The following is a 23,950-nucleotide window of genomic DNA, read 5'->3' on the forward strand; positions in this document are numbered from 1 at the left end:
TATTTGTAATAAATGATTTGAAAGTTGACCTATCGCACAGCAGCTACAAAAACTTCTGTCATAATGGCAATTGGTTTTCACAGTCACTGAAAAGACACTGAAAATCAAGCCATACGCCAACACCTTCATTTGAAATTAGTTGTGTTGATATCAAGAGCATTTCTGCATCGCCTCTCTGCATGCTTCAGACAACAGGTACCACAAGATGCAATTGCCGTGCAGTAATCTTCTGATCACATCAACGTATGGCAGCAAAGCTGCACCTCATGCAGCACACAGCAGTACTGTGCCAGGGAGGACTGCCCGGCAGCTCCCAGCACCTGAGCTGCTCCATCCCCAGGTCTCCCTGCAGCTGCAGCACCAGCAGCAACCCAGGTCTCCTCGTGCTGCCTAACAGGGCACATCGCACAACTGTGGAGCTGTGGCGTCTCAAAAGTTCCTTATCAGGCTCAGAAACACTTCTGAAAATATTATCTCTGATTTAAAAGCAAATCTGTAGATTTAGTATAGAGATCAGGCTCCCATGTAATCACCTCCCTAACATATGCTATTTAGCTATTGAAGTAGTAAAGAATAATCAAAAAACCACAGGAACACTGAAGAAACGTGTATTCTGCTAATGCTAAGAATTAACACAGCCTTTAAGCTCATGCAGTAGTAGCATATTTCTTGTATGCAGTACTTGAAGAGAAAAGGTTAATTGCACGAAAACACCAGAGAAACTAATTTTAACATTACATATTATGACACAATGTACAGTGAGCAGAAATATGACACAAGGGACTGACTGTTTTCCCCAGAACGCTGTAGCGATGCGGCAGACATTGATGGCACTGTTAGTTAAACCAAAATGCAAAAAACTGCTGTTAACTGCTTACTCAGGACACAAAGCCTGAAGTACTTACCAGTCTAATAAACTGTACAAAACAATGACAGCATCATAAAGGAGGAAAAGTGAACTGGAGGGATAAGGTAACTAACTGAAAGTAAGGAGAGCTCAGATAACCGACGTTAGAATTCATCACAGAGTGAAAGAGGCACACACAAACTAAGCTCTGGCTTAAGATAATTAAAAGAAAAAGAAGCACTGATGTACAGATGGATGTAGAACTTAAGTGCTGTGGATTTAGCAGTCATATAAAGTAAATAGAGTATACTATGCCAGTTTCATTTGGTTACACTCCAGAAGTTTATTTTTGCTTCACCAGCATTAAAGAACATCCTATACGTCGTAAATTACATCAGCACATACAATTACAGCATTACTGATAACTGATAAAAAAACAAAAAACCACTTGATATACTGTCTTACCTTGATTTCTCTTTGTTCCACTGATTTTTCCCATATTTGCTGATCGTATGCCCCAATCTAAAAAGAACACAAAACAGAAAGAATCTATATTAGGTTTTCAAATACCTTGATTGTACAAAACCTATCTATCTTTCAGTCAAACATAAAGATGATGGGCTATCTCCTAAAGGAGACTTATTGTCAAAGTAATCTTTATCTTCCACACTCCATCTTCACTGGACAAGACCTGGCTGACCCAGAACTCTGCTGAGCCTGACAGGCTGAGGCCAGCCAGCCCAAAGCCTCACTACGGGGCTGCCCAGCCTCAGTGCAGCTGCTGCCAGCTAACTTGAAAGAAAACACAATTTACAGTTAGTTGAAGCCAGAACTTCCACTCGTTACTACAGAATGGCTCCCTCTACAATTCCTGTTCCTCACCACCCACTTTTACAGGTCCATCATCTTGAGTTCCATCTCTTCAGACTGCACAGCAGAAGTTACCAACAGGCTGGGAAGCAGATGGATTCCAGGTCAGGGAAAACTCAATGGATATCAAGAAACTGCCCTTTTCCCTAGTGAATCACTGATGAAATAACACTCCTAGTAAACCTATTTCAAAACGTAATGCATCTTTTCCTTATACCATACTGTACTACTTTCTTTCCCTGAGTACAAGCATTATTAGACTGTCAGTTCTAAGGCTTCCAAGACTCTCATTAAGCTACCAGTCTATTTATCCCCGAAGCTCTTCTAAAGATCTTAGCTTTGTCTGAATATGAACAAGGTTTTAGTTAAAAATCTGTAGTAAAAAGGAATTGGTTTTCTCCAGGCTCTACTCTCATCGCATTTCTGTAGAAAACTTCAGGTATTAATAAGACTGAAGGTAAGATAAAGAGACAAGAATAAGTCAATATGTGAGACAATGCATCTTTCTAAGAAGTTACCAAAGAGAACCAGCTTGCTTTGAACAGTGCACACAGCTTCTAGACATTTCTCAGCAATGATCTGTTTTACTATGTAGAAACACAGAACAGCTTGGGTTGGAAGGGAACTCAAAGCCCACTCATTCCCAACCTCTGCCTTGGGCTGGCTGCCCCCACCAGCTCAGGCTGCTCAGGGCCCCACCCAACCTGGCCTTGAGCACCTCTAGGGATGGGGCAGCACAGCTCCATGGGCAGCCAGTGCCTTCACCAAACGTTTTTCAAGTTATCCATCCCAGCAGCTCTCCTTAGATATATACACAGACACACGCGCACCCACATTTACTGCCTCACACCTGAACCTTGGTTCCTGTTAACAAGCCTTGACCAGTGAAGCATAGCACTGATTTTGTGTCACAACAGTAAGGCAGACGCATGTATGGAAGGAAACTTACTCAAAGTTTCTTAATTGACTGTAAAGAAAGCTGATAGAACCAGCTTAGATCTAAAACCCGATGGGAAGGAATAAAAAACCCACTGCTTGATTACTCTATGGATCATTTTCATGCCTGCTTAGTACTTCGCATTCACAAGATACAGACACCCAAACACTATCCTAAAATACCAAAAGAAAACCTACTGACTTTTTAGTAATAATAAGACATACTTAGCACCTTGCATCTAGAAAAAGCACACAGACCATGGAAAATAATGGAGAAGTCAGGCACTATACTGAGCAGATTAAACACTTGCCATAATTAAACTAATTAAAATAAAGCTAGTTTAAGAGCTGACTCCATCTGGATAATTGCCAGCAATTAAAAAGTCAATATGTTGAATAACCACTCCACCCAGATGTTTATATCAAATTGCTTTGGCTTCTTCCTAAATACGCTCTAAATGACATTTCAGATCTTCCTGTTTTTCATGACATTTACTAAGAAGAATCCCAAGTGAGTTTTTTGCATGGCATAATATTGGGTCTTTCCCCCCTCACTTCCCAACAAGCTTTCTACAAAGACAGAAGAGTCTGCCTCCCACTTCGTAGGGCAAGAAACAAAGGCGGAGGACCTCGTGCCAAGAAAACTGCAAAGCGAATCCTGTACTTCTAATCACATTCATGACCAATTTTAGAGTTAAAAGAGTCTTTAAGAGTTCTTCACATAAAGAAACAATAGATGATTTGTTATAGGAATACAGATCCCAGAAGACATCCCAGTCGACCAAATTTCAGTAGGGCTTACTTATGTTCCCCTACAAACATACTGGGTGGCGGCTCCTGTCTCCAAAAGCAGGGATTCTGCCATTGACATTTTTCTTTTAATGTTATTCCATAACATAATTATTTCAGCAGTAAGTAAAATAAGAGAAAAGGACCAGGTAGATGGTCTTTACAAGTATGTATTGGCCTGACCAATCTTTTCTGATCACTATCAATTATCAAAATCTGAGTGTAGGGCTGCTAAATAAAGGCGTACTGCTGCAAACAGACAAGAGATCTAGGCACAGCTACAGAGAGCAATTATCACTACAATCTCTTGCAAATTATTTCATTTCTTTTTAATCCACCCAATTGTGCATTTTTATGCTTTAGGAAGCCTTTTGAGGTACCTTTGGGAGTGCACATTACAAGCTCAGCCCATCAAATTCACACCTGATCTTCAATCACCCTTCTCTCCAACAGCACAAACATCCATCTATACTTCTCTCAGAAGGAAACACAAGCAAATAAGGGCATCATTGTAAAGTTACATACTGGAACACAATTTCCCACGTTAAACAAAAATCCATAGACCCAGTGTTACTGACAGAAAAGGCAAGTAAAAAACAGAGACATTCAATCATTTCTTCTACCCAACAACAGGAAAACTGTCTCCAGGGCTACAAAGGTGCTCAAGGTTCCTATGTGTGGAATCACTAAGTTGATATGAAGACGCAACTACCTGCATATACCTGAAGCTCCCAACTCTACCCCAACTCTCTCCCATTACACCTGCAAATTCTGCAGTATTCTTCAAAGAAAGCTGAAAGAGTCTAAAAAATGTCCATTTTTTAACTGTACAACAACTAAAGCTCTTAAAATCTGTTCAAAACTTTGTGCCAGACTTGGCAAAATAGTCTGACACTGGCATTTTCAAGCCATTAATCCAACCAACAACTGGGTGGTATCTTTAATGAAGCAAAGTCCACAACACTACCCATTTTTTATCTAATTTAACACAGAATTTACCCTCATTTACAAAAGAGCTAATCAAAAGAGGATCATAAACTGCATTTACAGCCTTTTTGTTTGTTTAAGGATTTAGCAAAAAATAATAATAACAACCTAAAGAAAAAAAAAAAAACAATCCTTCCTTCCTTAATAATTTGTTAACTAAAGTTACATGGTAAGCCTATATCTATATCCCAAACATTCCTCTTGAATGGCTGGAGATGGAACAGGCTACCCAGGCAGGTATTTGAGTCACTGTCTCTGGAGATGTTCGAGAAACATTCAGATGTGGCACTAACGGACATGGCTGGGTGCTATTGGTGATAGGGTGACAGCTGGACTGGATGATTTTCTAGGTCTGTTCCAAGTGTGGTGATTCCATCACCAAGCATGAGCAGCAGCACATCCCCCTCATAGGAAACATGCCAATAGCACGCTATAGATGGAATAAATTGTAGCACAACCTGCAGCAGAACTGGAGCAGATATTTTCTATTAATTCACTTTAAATCATGCACCACAGGCTTCTTCAATGACAAGACTCTACCCAGTCTACCCAAACCAGTTACCTCTAAAACATTCTGACACCTTGCTTCAATAAATGCCTCAGAGAGAAGATTAAAGATGAGCTCAGCTTTGACCTCACAGATTGCACTTCTTCAAGTGCGCAGAGGAAGGTCACATAACTTGAAAAGCAGCATTAAACTCAGGAGGTCAGCAACACTTGCACTTCTTTCTTCCCAACCAACCAGCTCAGAGCACATTTCAGCATATTTCCTTGCCTATCTAAAATTTGTTTGATGCTTTTACATCTAGTTTTTATAACAACTAAACACAATCTGTCTAAGTAAGTAAAGCTATTGGAAACAGCTCATTCTGGTTTCAAATATAGCCCAGCACTAAGGCTTTCTGCACTGCAAATTATTTCTTCCCTGTGTCTTTCTCATAAACAGATCAATAGGCCACGTGTGCATGAAGACTGAACTTGAGCTTTGTGAATGACACTGATATTCACTTTAAGCTAATGTAGCGATGGTATCAACATGTAGCCCAATACTCACAGAGCCTTCGGATTCTAATGGAATCGATCAATATTTCAGGAGACATTTATAATTTATGACAAAGGCGGCTAATGAAGATTATAATCCTAAGAATACATCGCATTTCCTGCTGGATCTTAAAACTTTAATGTTTATCCATAATGAAATCTGCACGCTAAGCTTTGTCCCTTAAAACTGCTACACATTTTAACAAGCAATATCAACATACTACTGCAAATCCGAAAGATACAGAGCCTGGTGAAGAAAAAGCGATGTTGCTTCTTTAGGCTGTCTACCAAGCAAATTAAGTTTTTAACATATTTTTAAAATATTTAGAATTAATCTATTAGCTACTACAATTTATTCATTTTTACAGCCCAACATTTTCAAATCTGTACCAACTTCTATAACAGAATATTTTTAACATGTCCCTTCATGGCCACCCAGATGACAGCTGTGGGCACAGTGAGCTCTTCCCTCTGCCCTCTCTTCTTCATGCAGAACAAACCATGGTCTCTCAGACTCACTGTACATCACACACTTCAGCCTCAGAACCACCTTCCTGGCCTTCCAAGGAGCACCAATGCCTTTCTTATACTACACAGCCCCAATCTGGGCATAGCACCCTACATGCTGTATCACAACCCGAACAGAGAGGGACAGTCTTTTCCCTTGACCCACTGCCTACGCTATGACTACAGCCCAGTCATTCTTCAAGACTTAAGCCCTCAGCAACATTATTTTTTCTCTTTTATGTGTTTGCAACATCCTGGTGTGTGACCGAGAGATAAATCAGTTATCTTGGGAAAAGAAATGCTAAATTATGCTAAACACTCTTATAAACAGAGGGATTTGCAGCTCATTCTCACAGATACATTCAGCTTCTTACAGTTTAAACTGCATTGGCACCCTAACCAAATTCACTAAGTACACAAATGTAGCAGCCAGGCACAGCATACAGCTGCTTTGTTCAGCCACACAGGTTAGAGTGATTCTGATCAACTGCATAAGATTCAGCAACTTGAATTGTGACTCACTGAAACAAGTTACTGAAGGAAATCCCCATCACTGGGTCAGCTGACATCCTGAGCACCCAATTTTAGTTCTACATAGAAAGCAACTTTGCTAAATACCTTTTTTTTCTCCCAGTGCTTTCATAGAATAATGGAATCGTGCCTGTCATCTCCCCTGAGCCTCCTCCTCCTCACACTACACAGTTCCCTCGGTGACTCCTATTAACACTTGCTTTCTAATCCATTCAACAGCTTCATTGCTCTTTTCTATACGCATCCCAGCAACTCAATATCCCCCATGTAGTGAGGGGTCCAAACCAGACCCAACAGTTGAGGTGCAGCCTCACCAGTGCCAAGTACAGAAGGACATTCACTTCCCCACTTCTGTCAGCCTCACTACTTCTGATGCAAGCCAGGACACTGCTGGTCTTCTTGGCTACCTGTGCACACTGCTGGCTCACACTCAGCTGGCTGTCAGCCAGCACCCCCAGATCCTTTTCTGTCAGGCAACTTTCTTCACCCTTCCCCACACTTATCCTGTTGCCTGAGGTTGTTATGACCCAAGTGAAACAGACAGCAAGTAGCCCTGATGAATGCCATACAGTTGGACACTGCCCATTAGCGTAGCCTGCTCAGATCCCTCCATAGATCCTTCCTTCCCAGTGGCAGATCAAAACACCCATCCAACTTGGTGTCATCTGCAAACCTTAATCGAGGCCACACTTGATCCTCAGTCCCTTCATCAAGTTCACTGATACATAAACAAACCTGGCCCCAAACGGAGCCCTGGGGAACATCACTTTCAAAATAGTCAGCTCTGATTCTTGCCAAATTTCGGTACTTGAAGATTGGCCTTTTTGAGAGTTTCAGCATCCCAACACAGCCACATACCCAGACTGCTGTGTGAAAACTGCTTTGTGTGCCAGGGTCACCACCACATCACATTAATTCAGTACCAAGAGGGAAATCAAGTTGTTTCAGGGTATGGTATAATTACTGTTTCTTTATTAAGCTGGAAAGAATAATCTTAGGCTAATGAGCTATAAAGCACTAAACATTACAGATCTTAATGCAATTACAACTCTAATTTTGCCCTTTAAAGCCATGGCAAAGAAAACATCTCATTTGTTTTATTGTGAACTTTAACAGCAGTACCCAAAGGACACCCAAAGCAGCATAAAGCTGCACTGGCAAAGTTAAATGATAAGCAATTAGATGCAGGATTCGGGTTCATTAAGCTCCATTCTGCCTTCACTGACAACCACCCCCGAGAGATGGGAAAACTTAATTCACTCCTGCAATACTGTTAACAAATGTGAGCCAAGCCCTCCATTTTTGTATCAAACATTAAAAATCAAAAAGCTGTAATGGTAAATTCCTTGGCTTACCATTGGCTATTCTTTGGTATGCCCTTAGTTTAGTTGTAAAATCAGAAATCAGAGCAGAAATTGTACATATCTTTAAGCCTTGAAAGTATTATAATAAGTGAATGCAAAGATATTAAGTTCTACGCAGTATTTCATGTTCATTACTGGTTTTATTGTTTTTAACCTCAGGTGCTGTTATTGGCACAGCACTTCGAATACACACACATCATCCTAAGGCTGTTTATTAACAAAGCACAGACAGGCACCTCGGAGCTCGGCAGCTGCCAGGGACCGATGCAGGGAGCAGACAGCCCCACCACACCCGCTGCTGCTGGCAGCCACGTGCTGACAGGAAGCCGGCACACGCCTGTCTGACCTCCCTGAGATACACAAACATCTCAGCTCGACACTCCTCCGTATGACCAGGAGCAGCTCATTAATGGACCTCCCTACACAGCCAGCATGCCCACATTGCATGTCCCTGTAGCAGCGGGGAAGCTCACGCTACCAGTGTATGCAGGAAAGCAACGTCCTGCACACATCCCTGCCCTACACCTCAGATAACAAACTGGTTTTAACACACCCAACAATCCAAACAAAAGTAATTAAGAACTAACTAAGCATTTTTACAAGGCGGACATAAAGAGCTCCCCTGCACTGTAAGTGCACTACATGTATTGCAACAGCAATACACAAGTTGACACAATAAAAAGTCTGACCTTTTAAACGATTAAGCACATTACTAAATCACCTCGAGTGAGGAGCTCCATTGCAGACAATAGAATGAGTCACAGTAAGGAGCATTGGGTGCCGCTCCTTGCAGCCAGTGCAGCTGGAAGAGCTCAACCGTGTAACTCTAGAAGTGCCTGACTTTGGAGAAGACAGCACTGAAATTCAATGGAGGGAAATCTAGTGTAAAATATGTATAAATAGTGTAAAAATGTAAAAACTCATTTACATGAAAAAAAACCCTACAAAATGATAGCTCTTTTTCCTCACTTTATCACACAGGCAACCACTAGTTTGAGCAACCATTACTGCAACCCCAGTTCTCTCTTGACCCAGAAACAATGTTTTACTGCAAAGTATTGATTTCTCCCCACGTTCAATTTCAGCTACAGCAGTGAGGGTTGAGCAGACTTAAAAAGCAAGGCAAGAGGGACAAATCGGACCTGATACACTTAGAACTGAAAGCAAATAATGGAAACGTGTCAGGAGGGACACCACACATCTAAGTACAAACAATGAATCCAATGGAAAAAATACTGTGCCATGTAAATGATGGGAAGAAAATCAGGGACATGGATAAAAAAGTCCAAGATCTTCTTAGGAAAGGATCATACGCAGCACTACAAAGTTAACAGCTTCTAGGAGTTATCAGCCTGATCCAGGCTCTCACTACATTGGGACCCAGATACCATCCAATGATCATCAACACTGACATGAGATGCAACATGTCTGAATTTGTCCCAAAAGAAGACATCGCTCTCTCATTCAGAAAGAAGTTCCGAAAGCTTTTTGATTGCAACTGATTGCAATTCAACTTTGTTCACACCATGGAAAACACCAACATCGGTTCTGTGTGACATCACATCTCTCCTATCTAGGAGAGTGGTTAGGCCCTGGAACAGGCTGCCCAGGGAGGTTGTGGATGCCCCGTCCTTGGAGGTGTTCAAGACCAGGTTGGACGGGGCCCTGGGCAACCTGATCTAGTAAATGTGTATGTTTGGTGGCCCTTCCAGGCAGGGGGGTTGGAACTACATGATCCTTGAGGTCCCTTCCAACCCGGGTCATTCTGTGATTCTCCTGAAGACAGCCCAGTCTTTCATGGAGTAATGGTGGTCACACACCACAGTCCCTTGCCTCAAAGGCAGGAGCGGGTAAAATCAGCTTATTCTAATTCTAAAGATTTCTATTAAGCATCATTTTTCCTTTCCACTGAATTTCAGTACTTTAAGTCTTCCTCCAAATCACCCCACAAGCCTTTGTAACAACTGAAAGGACCCAAACTCAAGAAATGATTCAAACATACCACCCGATTCCACTGCACATGTCTGCCTTTATGTACCTCATCCGTGCTACCACTGGAATAACCAGGACACCATCAAGGATCTCCAGCAATGTGTGCACATACCAGAAACAGTAAACAGATCTGAGAAGTAAAGCCATGTGACAGCAATACCAAACTTTGTTATTGAAGAAAGTCAGCAATATGCTTTTATTATTATTATTATTATTTTAAATGCACAAATAAGGAAATTCCCATCTACGACTCTAGAAAGCACTGAAGAGATGGGAGCTTCTCATGAGCGCCCACAGGGATGGTTGCGCTTTAATCTGCCCATATAATCTTCTTAATATGGACAAAAATAGTTTTTCTAAAGCTTGAATGAGGGAAGGGAGAGAGTATAAAGTACTAAAAAAATTCTCATTAAGTTCTCAATGATTCCCACGTTTTTAATACATAATTGAATATACAGCATAAACTAAGCAAGCAGAATTTATTTTTCTGCCTTTCCAACTGCACCTTTAATTCACAGTTGAGAAGATGACACAGACTGTCAGTACTGTCAGATTTCTACAAGTTACACGTGCTTACAATAGAAGTTAACCACGATTTCTATTTTGAAGAGCACTGCCATTGTTCCCCGTAAGAGCAGCATGTCCTCCCTAGAGAGAGCCACAGGACCAAGGAAAACAGGAACCTAATGAAGCACGGAGAGATAAGGAAAAATAGAACAAGCTCATCACACCTGAAATCCTACATCCAAACTCAGCAAAATTCTCCGTGCTTTTAAAAGCAATTTAGCTGAGTAAGTCAAGCAGTACAGGAATGTCAAGAGGATTCAATGACTTGAAATAATTTCAGTCAGACATCAATATTTCTTTGTACAGATATGAAACAAAATATATACGCTAACAAGAGACACTGTAACTGCACATGTCCCAGCGGGATCTTTTTTCTCTTTCCTGTTTCTCCCCATTCTGTTTTTTTAATTGACTTCTACAGAAACCTCTTTAGGCTATGGATTATATCAGTCCTTAATACTAACACAGAAAGTTTGAACTCTTACTTCCTACTTAAATACGGTGATTGTTTTATGTACTATAGAAACAGCATTCTCCTGCATACGATTACATTAATCAACATTACAATGACATCAATAGCCAGACCAAGAGCAGTTCTATCCTGCAAGGCATTGCCGTTAGGCATTAAGTTACTTTCAGAAGCAGAGTTCCAAGCTACTCCCTCTCATGGAACACCAACCAACAACGCAGCACTACTTCATATTTATTATACTTGACACATAAAATGCAATAAGTCAACTTGTTTTTTTCCCCCTGAAGTCACCATAAAAACAAACAGAAAGCTTACCTTTTTCTGGTACCAAACTATAGCATCAGTTACTTTGGACGCCATTTATTCCACTGAATTCACCCAGTCATTTTAGGCTGTTAACAGAAAGAAACAGAACTTTACTTCCACTTTCCAGTGCAATACAAGTGGCAAATAGAGGGTGCTGTGTTATCTCAGGAGAACCTCGGGGAAGTTCCATTAAATCCAGAACACCACATAAGGATTCTGATGCTAAGAGATCAATGCATTATATAATATAAGAAAAGCTTGTACAAACTATTAGGTATTTGGGGGACAATGAGAACAGCACTGATCACAAAAGTACCTGTTCTGATTACAGAATTAATCCACCCAGGAAGAGACCAAAACTAAGGCAGAAGCTACGGAAGAGTCGCACGCTTGTTTTGATGGTAACAGACAGGAAGAGGCTTTGGGGTTTTTTAAACACTGAACCAAATGACAGTGATATGAGAAGGAGGAACTTGGCCTGAGTAAAACTTTCCAGATGTTTTATAATAATATGCAAATTCTTATATATATACACACACACACATATATATAAGAATGTATATATACATATATGAACTTTTATAACTGAAAGCAAAACCAAATATTTCACAGACTACTTAAGAAGAGATTAGTAACAGTAAGGTGTATGTAGTGCTCGTATTCCAAGCTGTTAATTAAAGCAGGAAGCAACCAGTGAAGCAAAAGGAAGAAAGAATTGGATAAACAAGTATTTTCCAGAACATCTCAGTACTTGTGTTTAACAATCATACAATCCGACCATTCCTTTTTAATCTATATACACACATTCCCAAGTATTCCAAGCAGAAGCCCAGTTTAAAAAAGAGCCAGCGGGGCAAACCAGAGTTCCTCACTTTACAGATGGAAACAAACTATGCAATAGATCAAAATCAAATCTCAGAGCTTGATGTGAACATTTCAGAGTTATCACAACAGTGGCTTTCAGAGCAGAACAGTGTCATTCTTCCACTGTGGTTAATGGTGCCATAGAAGCCACATCAAGCCATCACTTGTGTCAAGAAGGCAATTGGGTTTCTAATAACAGTGGAAGTTTAACTAAGAGTGATGATCAGCAATTAAGAATTTATCAACACAATAAAGACTTCCATCACAAACTTCTATCTAACAGACCCAGCTATACCTTGGCATATTGCAGACTGCTTACCCTTCTTTCTCACCCACACAAAGCTTAAAATAGGTTTTGTTTTCTTGTTTGCAAACATTCCCATAAACTTTAATATAAAACACTTGGTTACATGACTACATACAAACCAGTGCCACCTCCTTTGACATGCACAGCCTTCACACACAACATGACCTACCTTTGCTCAGTCACAACAAAAGCAGCCCTGCTGCTCAAGGAAGAATCCACATACCAACAACACATGCAGGATTTGATCACACTTGTATCCCCCGCCTTGTGAATACAGTGTGTGCACGTCATAAACTCCTCATTTCTCCAAAAGCAGCTGCCCCTCCTACATACACAACATGACCTGCTTCCTACCACCACAGCCACAGAAGAAGAAAAAGGCTGCAGAACCTCATTACTAGCTGTGATTTAAAGAACTGTTTCATTGCACAGAAGCCTTTCCCTCAGCTGACAGACCATCTTCCTTCACAGCAGTCCTTCACAGAGGGGAATCAGTTCTAACTTCAGAATCCCAGACCTCCAGCTGCATGAAATACAACTGTAACTGGAGGAATCATTTTAAAGGCATCAGCCTTTGTGATCACATCACAAAACCACAAGTAAAATGAAATTGTTTTATTAATGAGGTAACACACGGTTTTCATGGCTTTAAAAACTTTCTCCATTAAGCCTTTCATGTAGTCCACTTTAGTGTTAATTAAAGCACTAATTCCACAGTACGCAACCACAAAGATACACGAGGTAGCACAAGGCCTCAGCACTGATGTCCCAGCTCACCAACCTCAGCTAAATGCCTGTGTGGAAATACCTCCACCAGGAGATATCACGGGCTTTCTTCAATAGACACACAGCACTTTCTGATGCAACACTGAAATAAAAAGTGAAAAAATGCATTCAATTATTTCCAGGCAGTGTTTCAGCTTGAAAAGGCTGAGATTTGTCTGCCTTTTTTGAAGGCTGCATAATGAGTTTAATGTTTGGCCTGCAGGTAAGATATATAACAATCTTAGGAGTTGGAAGGGACCGTTACAAAAGGTCTCTGACAAGAGACTGCAACAAGCTCAGAACTCTGCACGTTAACGTTTTATTCAGCTAACAATTTTACTGCTATCAATACTGAAGCCAGACTGTATGTGCTGGGCCTTAAGATCCATCAAATGGGAAAAACGAGCACATCAAAGCAGCTGATCCACAACACAGCACTGCCTATTTTAACCTGCCCTCCATCTGATTCTCTCTGAGTCTGTTTCATGTCACACATCAAACACACGTGGGACAAGGGGCTGCTTTTACACTCAGCTGCACCACATCCACTTGTTCGCCTTGTGCAAAGTCACTACAGCAAGATTAGCTTCATCTTAACTAGCTGGAGGCTTAACAGCAACATTAAAGACACAGCCCAGCTCCGGATGGAACACCCAAATACATGAGCAAGGTACCAACACTGCAACACTTAACTGAGCCATTTATTACCACTTCATCAAACTCACCATTAAAATTAGCAACAAGCAACAGGTCTGGATGAAATTCATTACTTGTTTGAAACTAAAAGCAGACAACTATGTCTCTTTGTTGATCCTTATTCAGATGTAGGGTTTTGTAGCTGTTTCTGTTCCATTTCACAGCATAATCATGTTCCATTTTAAATAAGTACACACTACACCCTGCAATCAAAGAAACACATTTTCAAAAGCCACTAAAATGCGTATTTAGATGTTTCCAGCAATTTAGAGCTCAGTCAAGCAGCACACAGTGTTTACTGTGTCACGCAGGATTAGACACCAGATATTTTACTCATAACCAAAATGTTTTGGACCCCCCAGTCAGACACAAATGCAAACCTTCCTAAATGACAGTCCACAGACAACAAACTCTGTTTTGAACACTTGAATTCTATTTTGAACTCAGACGTTCTGAATAAAGCTGTGCTCCTCATACCAAAGGGAAAGGCCAAAAGAACAACTTAGAAATATTGGAAGACTAAACAAGACTAAGCAACGTCAGTGAGCACAACATCATTGAAAGTACAACACAAGCAAGGAAGTAGTAGCTAATGGCTGCTTTTCTTGTCTGTAGGCACTGTGAACCACCAAATTCATATTTATGGTTTATTCTAAATCAGAGAATAGAATCCTAGATGCATACATATATATGCATATATATGTATATATATATATAGAATCCTATACGTAAGCCCAATAAACAGCTAATTCACACTGAGCAGCCCCCACTGACTCTGAAGGTTCTTCTGTCAGGAGGGAACAAACCAACAGCAACATCAGTGTAATGCGGCTGCACCACTGGCACTCACCAAGAGCCATCCTTCCTCTGCCACCATCCAGGGGACTACACCCTTGTTTCAATGTTTAAAACGACATTCTTTTCATGTGCATCACAAATAAATCATTAGGCCCACATTTCCCTTTTCAAATGGGCCATCAAATACCATATAATGCACGCAGTGTTCTGTTAAAGTACCTTATCTATGCGGCACCGTCCTCCAAACAGCATTTCAGAATTGCAAATGGTACACAAACAAATGAGAAACTTGTCACACCTTTCAGGGGAAACGTTATCACATTGCTTTCAGCTAGTCCTAACAGAATCCCAACCAGCTAAAGGGAAGAGGAAGGAAAAAGGAAGAAAATAAAACAAAAGAAAACAAAATACAAGGCACTGCTAACCTAAGGATTCAATCTAGCAGCCAGCAGGAGAAGGATTCTTGCTGCTGTGCCAACTTAGGCCCCCCAAGTCGCTGCCTTGTAATCCAAGGTCAGACTAGTTTGTAAACAAAAAGGAATTAACATACTTGCTTTCCCAACAGAACATCAAGTCTGCTAAATTTGGATACCAGCGTTCCTGAGATATTGTTCATGAACTGAATTCTCAAGCCTTGTTTTTCACTCCATCTAAAATAGAGCTAAAAAATACAATAACAATAATAATAACCTGAGAAAAAAGCACTGAACATCCCGAGATGCTTGTTTAGTTAAGGGGTGCACGAGTAACATCAAGATGTGAATCAGGCTCCATGCACGTGGCTGCGTATCAAGCCCTGCCCTTGATGAACACAGACCTCACAAACGTCACTTATTGTGACACAAGGCAGCACAGCCACACCTGCCTGTGCCTCAGGTAAAGCATCAGTGTTAAAAAGAGAAATAATCCCTCAGGCTTCTCTATTTTGCCAAAGCCACGGTATTTGATCCCATTTTCACTACTACATGCTTATTCTTTCCTAGAAGCTCACGCCCTTTATCACCATTAATAACAGAAAGTTACTGCAGTCACAGATGTTTAAGAAAGGGAGAGAGGGTAACCTGGGAAACTACAGACCAGTGAGCCCCACCTCTGTGCCCAGGATGATCATGGAGCAGATCCTTCTAGTTGTCGTGTTAAGGCACATACAAGACAAAGGGGTGACTCAAGACAGCCAGCACGGCTTCACCAAGCACAGATCGTGCCTGACCAATCTGGTGGCCTCCTATGATGCAGTGACAGCACTGGCGGACAGGGGAAGGGAGATGGATGTAATCTACCTGGACTTCTGCAAAGCCTTTGACAGGGTCCCTCACCACATCCTTCTCTCTAAATAGGAGAGCTGTGGATTGAAAGGATGGACTGTTCAGTGGATAAGGAAGTGGCCGGCTGGATGCCGCCAAAGGGTTATGATTGATGGCTTTGTGTCAGGGTGGAAGCCGGTCACAAGTGGTCTCCTTCAGGGGTCGGTCTTGGGGGTCTTGGGGCTGGTGCTCTTCAACACCTTCATCAGTGACAATGGCACTGAGTGCACCCTCAACAAGTTTGTAGATGACACCAAGCTGTGTGGTTCAGTTGATACATTGGAGGGAAGGGAAGCCATCCAGAATTACCTGGAAAGGCTAGAGAAGTAGGCCCGTAAAAACCTAATGCATTAAGTTAACCATTAAGGCCAAGTGCAAGGTGCTGCATTTGGGTCAGGGTAATCCCAAGTATTTATACAAACTGGAAGAACCCCTGGACAGCAGCTCTGCAGAGAAGGACTTGGGGATCCTGGTGGACAAGAAGCCGGACATGAGCCAGCAGCATGTGCTTGTAGCCTGGAACCAACACAGTCTATTAAAACTAGATGATCTTTGAGGTCCTTTTCAGCCCAGGCCATTCTATGATTCTACAATACAGCTATAGCACAAAGAAAGCAGTGAGACGGAATTCTGATAGAAAGGAGGCTCGGCTTTGGCATCTTCACTCCCACAGTTAAAAACCTCCAGCACTTGAAGGGCAAAGAAGCAGCGGAATAGCACAGGGCACAACCACCGCCCAGGGAATGCTTGTTTTACCAGGGAATTACAAAACTGTGTGAAATAGCAGCAAAATGCTGAGTGTCGGGATTTCTGACTTTTATTTTAGGTTCTGGGAAAAGAACATTGAGTGCAGTTGTTGCAATTTTGTAGCCATTTCTGGAATTTCTGTCCTGAGCCTTAAGGTCTGAGTAAGTTTCCTAATTTTGTTCCATAACTGGCTTCTTTAAATGGCTCCATTGAAACAACGTGATGCTATTTCATAGCTGCCCCATTGACAACAAGGGCGGAGAAGGTCTCAGCGCAGAGACATCTGGGATTCTACACCTCCCAGAGCAGCTCCTGAGCCTGCTGCAATGTATTTTAAGTAGCAAAACATTCCTACAATTTCAACATATTCTACTGTTCAATAAAGAGTGGAGAAAATTCAAGCCCTTATAAGGGATTACAATCAAGAGAATTTTGCCTCTTATGAGAGATGCTAGCTAAAAAACTGCAGTCCAAATGTAGTAATAGCTGTCACCGTGTTAGATCTACAAGACAACTCTAAAAAGGCTTTAAAAAATACTGAAACTCTATATGGTTGATGTCAAGGTCTGCCCTTCTTTAATGCCTGGGTTTTGTGCTGTATACTGAACACGCACATACACCATTAATAATATCTGTAGTCTTACAATAAGAAATCTCTGAAATGCTGCAAGGATGTATCTTTATCTGAGAACTATGGCAACCCCGTTAAGAAATACTCCTGTAAACATTATCATGTCACCAGTACCTGCATTCTTCTTAAGAAACACTCAAAACTAATTCCAAAACACAGCAGCCATCTGGAAGTAAAACGCAGCACTGCTTTTCTCCTCCTTGTGTCTCCAAATACGCCGGTGATTTCCTGCAATAAATCTTACCCACTGTAAGTATCTACTTGCTGTTTAGTAAGGAGTGTTTTTCTGTCACCAAGCAATGCAAAGCAGAGTTGTGGCTTCTCGATGAGCGTAGTCAGGAAGTGAAAAACCACTCCTCAATAACCATCTTTGCATCACGTTCCACAAATAGCTACCCAGCAAGTTTCTGAAGCAGCTCAGGCACGAAGCAGCTGAGCTGTCAGAAAGCTGCAAGCTCCTGTAACAGCCACCCATCCCCAGGAATACAGGAGGGAATGCTGAGCCTGTATTTTTTAAGAAGCCTGAGTGATCCGAGTGAGGAATGGCAAAGTAACAAGCCCTACATGTGTATCTGGCAAGCTCCTCAATACCATCATTAAAAATGGAACACGGCTGTACCTGAAAGACCATCTGATAGGGGCAGCAATCCGTCCTGTTTCTGCAGATGAAGATTATGTCTGAAGACTATCAGTATTTTTTGGGTGTCTAACTGATAAACAGGCAAGTGATAAAACATACACAGACTATCTAAGAGCCTTTGCAAGGACATCAAAGACTTGTAAGGAGGCTGCTGCTTGTGAAAAGCAAACACTATTACAGATTGAAAAACAGCCAGGAAACTGAACAAATTTTTGAGGTCAATATTCTTCACTGCAACACACTAATTGGATAATAAAGATTAATTAGCAGCATCCAGTCTGAATAAAATGGCCCATTTGTTGCCTATTCAGGTGCCTAGAAGCTACTTATATCCCACAGAGCCCACCTGCTCAGCTCCAATGCAAAGTGCATACAAATTCTAGCTTGGGAACACAAGTTCTCATTCACATAACAGCACCCTAATCCCAAAACCACATTCAGTCTTCCTAATCTGCTTTCTTGATGCTCCCCCAGCTTCCTCGTTTCTGGTCATGTTGCAATGACAGAGGTATCCGGTCCAGTACAAACACGTCCTGGTGGGGAATTTGTTCTGGAGACACCAAGTTACTGGGGATGAGAGCACTCAGAAACCAACACCTCCCAAATAACCATTACACCTCTGTGAGGAATATCCACAGCCATCCATCACAGAGCTGCTCCAGCAGGTGTTGGCAGTGGCTTGAATAAACAGAGATGCCCCACATTCCTACTGGCTCCCTGAGCTCTGACAAGGGAACACGAGGCAGAAATCACTCCCTGAAGACAATCTAGGTGCTCCTAGGGCAGATGGATAAGGTCACTGCAGCCTAGTGAGTCTTCATCACTTATTAAACCATCCTGAAGCAGAATTGCCATAGCCCACCTTTCTGCCCAGTCATTTCCACTGCTCTTTTTACCAGCACTGGAGTTCACTGCAAAGCAGATCGCTTCAAGGAACTCACTGCCCCGACTAAATAAAAGCCTAGTTTTCACCCAAATTAGTTCCATAAACCTTCCGACTCGGCAAAAGCCATGACCGATGTCACTGCACAGACTGAGGCAACTCTGAGTGCAGCAAACTCCACCCTCATCCTTCCCAAGCACCAATTGCTTGTCATTAGCAGATCGTTTGAACCCATTCAGATGATTTCCCCTCTCCTCCTCCCACCTTTACACCAGCAGTTAGAATTGTAGTGAAGTACTAAGCCCTCAAATTGAGTGAATTGAGACCTGCTGTACCACTGCAAGCCTCAAGCTGCTGTAAATAGGCCCAGGGATGCTCACCGTATTCATTCCTTACGCACTGGAGAAAAGGAAAAGTGAAGTAGTAATATTTCCAGATGGCTATTACAATTGCATTACCAACACTAAAGAAAATAGATTAAATTTAACAATAAATAGGCAATATAAACAGAATCTAATATCAGTAATGCATGTTATAGGATGGGTAAAGTGATCTACTTACACTACAGTTTAAAATCAAGCATCTCAAGTCTGAAAAGGAAATTCGGTGGCTCCTTGAGCTCTGCCATTCTGTGCACTACAGCCAAAGGAGCACAGAGTGCCCTGAAGAATGAAAACACTCCAGTACTGTTAAGCAACCTGACCAGAAATGAATGGACTTGGTATGAGGATGAATACTGAGATGTAGGGGAAAGGAAGGAGGACACTCTGAGAAGGGCTGTGAATTATTAAACAATTTAAAATCTCTCCTGTTGAGATCAGCAAGAACAGACAGAGAGATAATTCTAAATAGAGATTTTAGACATATTCAGAAAACACGGTAAAGAAAATAGCGGCTAATAATAAAGGGAACTTCTCTCTGAGCTTAAATTAAAGCAAAGCCAAACTCTGAACAGAGAAATATTATATTGCAACACAATGTGATTGACAAACCCAGAGCCACAGGAAGTCACTGAAGCCAAGGGCTTCACTCAGATTCAAGAAGAAAACAGCTATTTAAACACATAATAACACCAAGAACAAAAACACATACACGGCTAAAGGAATCTAAAGTCTCACAGCACAGAATGTCAGACAACATCCAAATAGATCATCGAGATCTACCCATCTGACCATAGAAATACTTCACCTAGCTGAGCCCACAGAGCCCAGCAGCAAATGCCAAGGAAAGAGTACAAGCAACACGGCAAGCACAGAACACACTGTCCCTTAGGGCAGCAAAACACAGAGCACTGCTCAGCTGTCTTAAGGCTGGCGTCTGCAAACCATCCAGCCCCAACAAGCATCTGGTGTTGGCCAATTCCTGAACACAAGTTGTGTATGACTTCATAGTTGATGCTACGTGGTTTTAATTTCTTCTCCCACCTTGCAATTAAGAGCAAGAACCACAGATTTATTTGCAAACAGAAGTCAGTGCAACACCTGGAGTCAATCCAGCAAGTGCATCACCCTGACTTTTTGGAATCCACCTACCAAGCCCACCTCAAATGGCACAAGAATAAAACCAAGACTGAACAGCACATGTCTCATTTAAGCATTAGTCCCACTAGGAGGGAGTTTGAATAAATCCCCTTCATACTCAAACTAAGCAAAAAAAGAGAACAGTTCTATAAACTCTTCAATCACAAAACAAAAATATGTTTCCAAATATACTGATAACACAGTGGGTATCTGTACATATGTACAAACATTTGCCTTTGAAGCTGGCCCTGCTTCCAAGTTCAGATGAGCTGAGTGACTTCCAGATATCCCTTTCAACTCGCATTATTCTATGATTACATAGAAAGCGTTCCCAAAAATTACATAGCAATGCATTATAACACTAATTACAACCAGGGACTGTAATTAGGACTCCTCCATCGGCAATTTATTAACCTCTTTGTATTCCCTTCAAAAATTTGAGCTTGACTTCTTCAATTAGTTTCCTCTGTAACCAGTCAGACCTTTTATGAACACTGGAAACTCAAACAAGAAAACAACATTTAAAGCATTCAAAGCCTTTTCTTTATCGTGCTGCTCCATATCTCAGAGTAAGCAGCGGTCAGCTGTCATTAAACAGCAACCGAAAAGCTTTATTTTGTTTTCTTCACAAAACAGAAAACAATATTAAAATAATAATAATAAAGATAGGAGAAATAAAAAACAAACCACAGGCCTGCATTGCCCTGTGGGCAGAATTAATTTAAACCTGCTGTCATTTTTCCATGAGGTTTCCTACCAGCCCCATCTCACCTGCACTACCCGCTGCACAAACAACTGGGCTGAGCAAGGAGCACAGCGGGATGGCTCCCAGCTCAACACACAGCGCTGCCAGCTGCTGCTCTCCTGAAGCAACACGGGGCTGCCCTTCAGCTGGGAATATCACCTTGGGCCACCACCTGTCAAAAATTTCACACAAATTAGTCACTGTGTAGGTAACATCTTTCATCGTCACGAGGTCTGGCTGTGTCATCTGAATGCCTGATGAAGTCACTCAAGTGGGCGAAGATTGACAAAGATTTATATATAACAGAAAGGCTTGGGTTGGAAGGGGCCTTAAAGCCCACCAGCCCCATTCCATGCCATGGGCTGGCTGCCCCCCACCAGCTCAAGCTGGGCCCCATCCAACCCAGCCCCGAGCACCTCCAGGGATGGGGCACCCACAGCTCTAAGGCAGCTGTTCCAGAGCCTCACCTGTGCCCTCTGAGTAAAGAATTTCATCCTACCATCTATCCTAACTCTTCCCTTTCTGTTTAAACCCTTTGTCCCATCTCTATCAGACGATGTAAAAAGTTGATCAATTGCACAGGATTTGTGCTCTTGCCCAGCTCAAAGTTCACAGAAACTGTTGGGTCATGAATGTGTAGAGCATCAATCACGGTAAGAACTTCCTCAGCCCCAGAAAGACTGTTCCAGCATCCTCACAGAAACAGAGACTGTTTCAGCATTCTCACTCACAAGAGTCCTGACAAAAGGATAATAAATTACTGTTTCCTTCCCAATTTCTACCATAAACAAAGAGTAAGACACAGTATGTAGACAAAGTATGGGGAGTGATATAGAGCTTCAGAGAACTGGGAACGAAATCACATCCCTGCTTCCCATTGACTCCTGCCAACTCAATGAGAAGCCACACAGCTCAGCTGAAGGAGCTGAAGCAAAGCCCAGTGGAAACCCAAAAGCAACTACACACCATTTCCATCGCAGCACAGGCAGCCTGAGAGCTCACAGAGCAGCCCACAGCCCTCCATGCTCTCCCAGAGGTAACAATGTGCAGCAACGGGTGTCACTGGGACAAGCTTTGAGGGCGAGGCGAGCTGAGTCTGCTCTGGGAGAAGGCCAGCACCGCTGGAATGCTCCAAACGTTCCACGGGGCTCAGCCTCGCTGGCAATTTATTTGTACGGCGCATTCCACATAACGCAAGAAGGAAAAAATACCCTTCTGCAAACAGTGAATTAAACAAACCAGGTTTCCAAACTCTTTTTCGGATGACTCAGAGTATTTTAGCCTCTATAATGTTTACGGCCAGAATACAAACATACACTGGCACTAAAACGTAGCAACTGAAAATACAGCTGCACCAACGTTTCGCTTCAAAAGGAGCTGAAATGGCTCAGGTCTGAATGCTGCTCTCAACCTTTGCTTTCAGAAATGAAGAGTGTTTATAAATATCATAAGGGTGAGCTCAGGGTGGGAAAAGAAAGAAAGAAGGAAAGAAAGGAAAAAGAAATAGAGGAACTGACACAAGTGCGACGTGCATAAATGACTTAAGTCCATCAGTGTGTGAACACCTCACCAGGGGAGAAACGAGGCTTCTAAGGAAAGGATTATCCTTTCCAGGAAGCCACAAAGAAGGAGGCAAATCAAAGATGATCACTAAAGCCCTCAGAGCCGCAGGAATAGCCAAATGCACGGGGCTATTTATAACCCTGAGGTTTGTTCACAAACACTTTTAGCCTCCAACCCAGCCCCGGCACAGGAACACGGCCCTTAGCGACCTAAGAGACGTAAGAGAGCACCGGGATCCCCCCAGGTTGCCTGAAAGGAGGCCCTGCTGCAACAGCCACCGCCAGCTGCTGCCAGCATCAACAGGAAGATGGAAGCAGGCAAAGTGCTGATGACACACATCGTTCCTATTAGAGAAGCTGAGAGCCAAAAGTGTCAAACAAGCCGCGTCTTCTGCGGGAAGCTGCATCTTCATCAAAAAAAAAAAAAAAAAAAAAAAGAATTTGGGAGCGTTAATTGAAGCGATCCCAACAAGTTTTGCAATTAATTAATTACTTGCTGGGATTAATTAAGACACGGGTAGACAGGGAACGAGAGGCGAGGCAGCCTCTCGTAACGTGTGGGGGCGCTGGGCAGGGCCGTGCGAGGCGGCACAGCCCGCACACCTGAGCCGGCACCGGGACAGAGCGGCTGCAAACAGCGCTGCACAACGCTCAGAGCACGGGGCAACACGAGGCTCGGAGCGATGGGACGCGGTGCGGGCAGGGCTGACAGCGGGTCGGCGTGGGGAGAACCGAGGCGAGGGAGGGAGAAGGGGCGGGTGTGGAACACACACGGAGCGAGGGGACGGGGCTGAGGGTGCTGAAATTCAGCGTCCGTGAAGGAAGGCAGAACCGAGCCCGGCCCCGGGCACGCACCGCACGCGGAGCCCCGCGATGTTCCGCTCCGCTCCGTTCCGAGGCCGCGCCCGCCCCGCGCCGGGGGTCGCCGCGCCGCGGAGGCCGAGGGCCTGGCTCCCCCGTTCGGCTCCGTGCTGCCGTACCCCCCCGCCCCACCTCAGCCCCTCCCCGCCCCCCTCATCCCGACCCCTGAGGTGAAGTTGTTGCCCCGCTCCCCCCGCGCGCCCCGACCTTACCGCTGCCGCAAACAACGGGCAGCCGCGGGAGCGCCAGACTGTGAGGGGGCGGCGGCGGCGCGCGAGGCAGCAGCTGAGGGCGGGAACTGACAACGGGGAGGAGCCGGAGCGGGAACGAGCCGCAAGCAACGAGAGCGCGCACTGAGGGCTCCGTGCTGGGCGGGTTTAGATGGAGTGATTGACGGCTCTTTGAGCCAATAGGCGGC

General features: G+C 43.0%; 1 protein-coding gene across 4 annotated transcripts in view; it reads right to left on the reverse strand.

The window, feature by feature from the left end:
- The window catches only part of PHTF2 (putative homeodomain transcription factor 2), a 53,960-nt gene extending 30,083 nt beyond the window's left edge, over positions 1–23,877 (reverse strand). For 2 of the 4 annotated variants that reach the window (XM_015881088.1, XM_015880838.1), the window contains exons 1-4: positions 23,745–23,877; positions 11,219–11,295; positions 1,313–1,369; positions 906–917 (exon numbers count right to left, since the gene is read on the reverse strand). In XM_015881088.1, coding sequence (XP_015736574.1) covers positions 906–917; positions 1,313–1,369; positions 11,219–11,263 — 114 coding nt within the window. In that variant the 5' untranslated portion in view covers positions 11,264–11,295; positions 23,745–23,877. Of the gene's footprint in view, positions 1–905; positions 918–1,312; positions 1,370–11,218; positions 11,296–21,135; positions 21,282–23,744 lie in introns of all 4 variants that reach the window. The other 2 variants (XM_015880919.2, XM_015881007.2) reach the window with 2 other exon arrangements.
- Between the last annotated feature and the right edge of the window lie 73 nt (positions 23,878–23,950).

Source organism: Coturnix japonica, chromosome 1 (assembly GCF_001577835.2).
Source record: "Coturnix japonica isolate 7356 chromosome 1, Coturnix japonica 2.1, whole genome shotgun sequence".
Classification (NCBI taxonomy): Eukaryota; Metazoa; Chordata; class Aves; order Galliformes; family Phasianidae; genus Coturnix; species Coturnix japonica.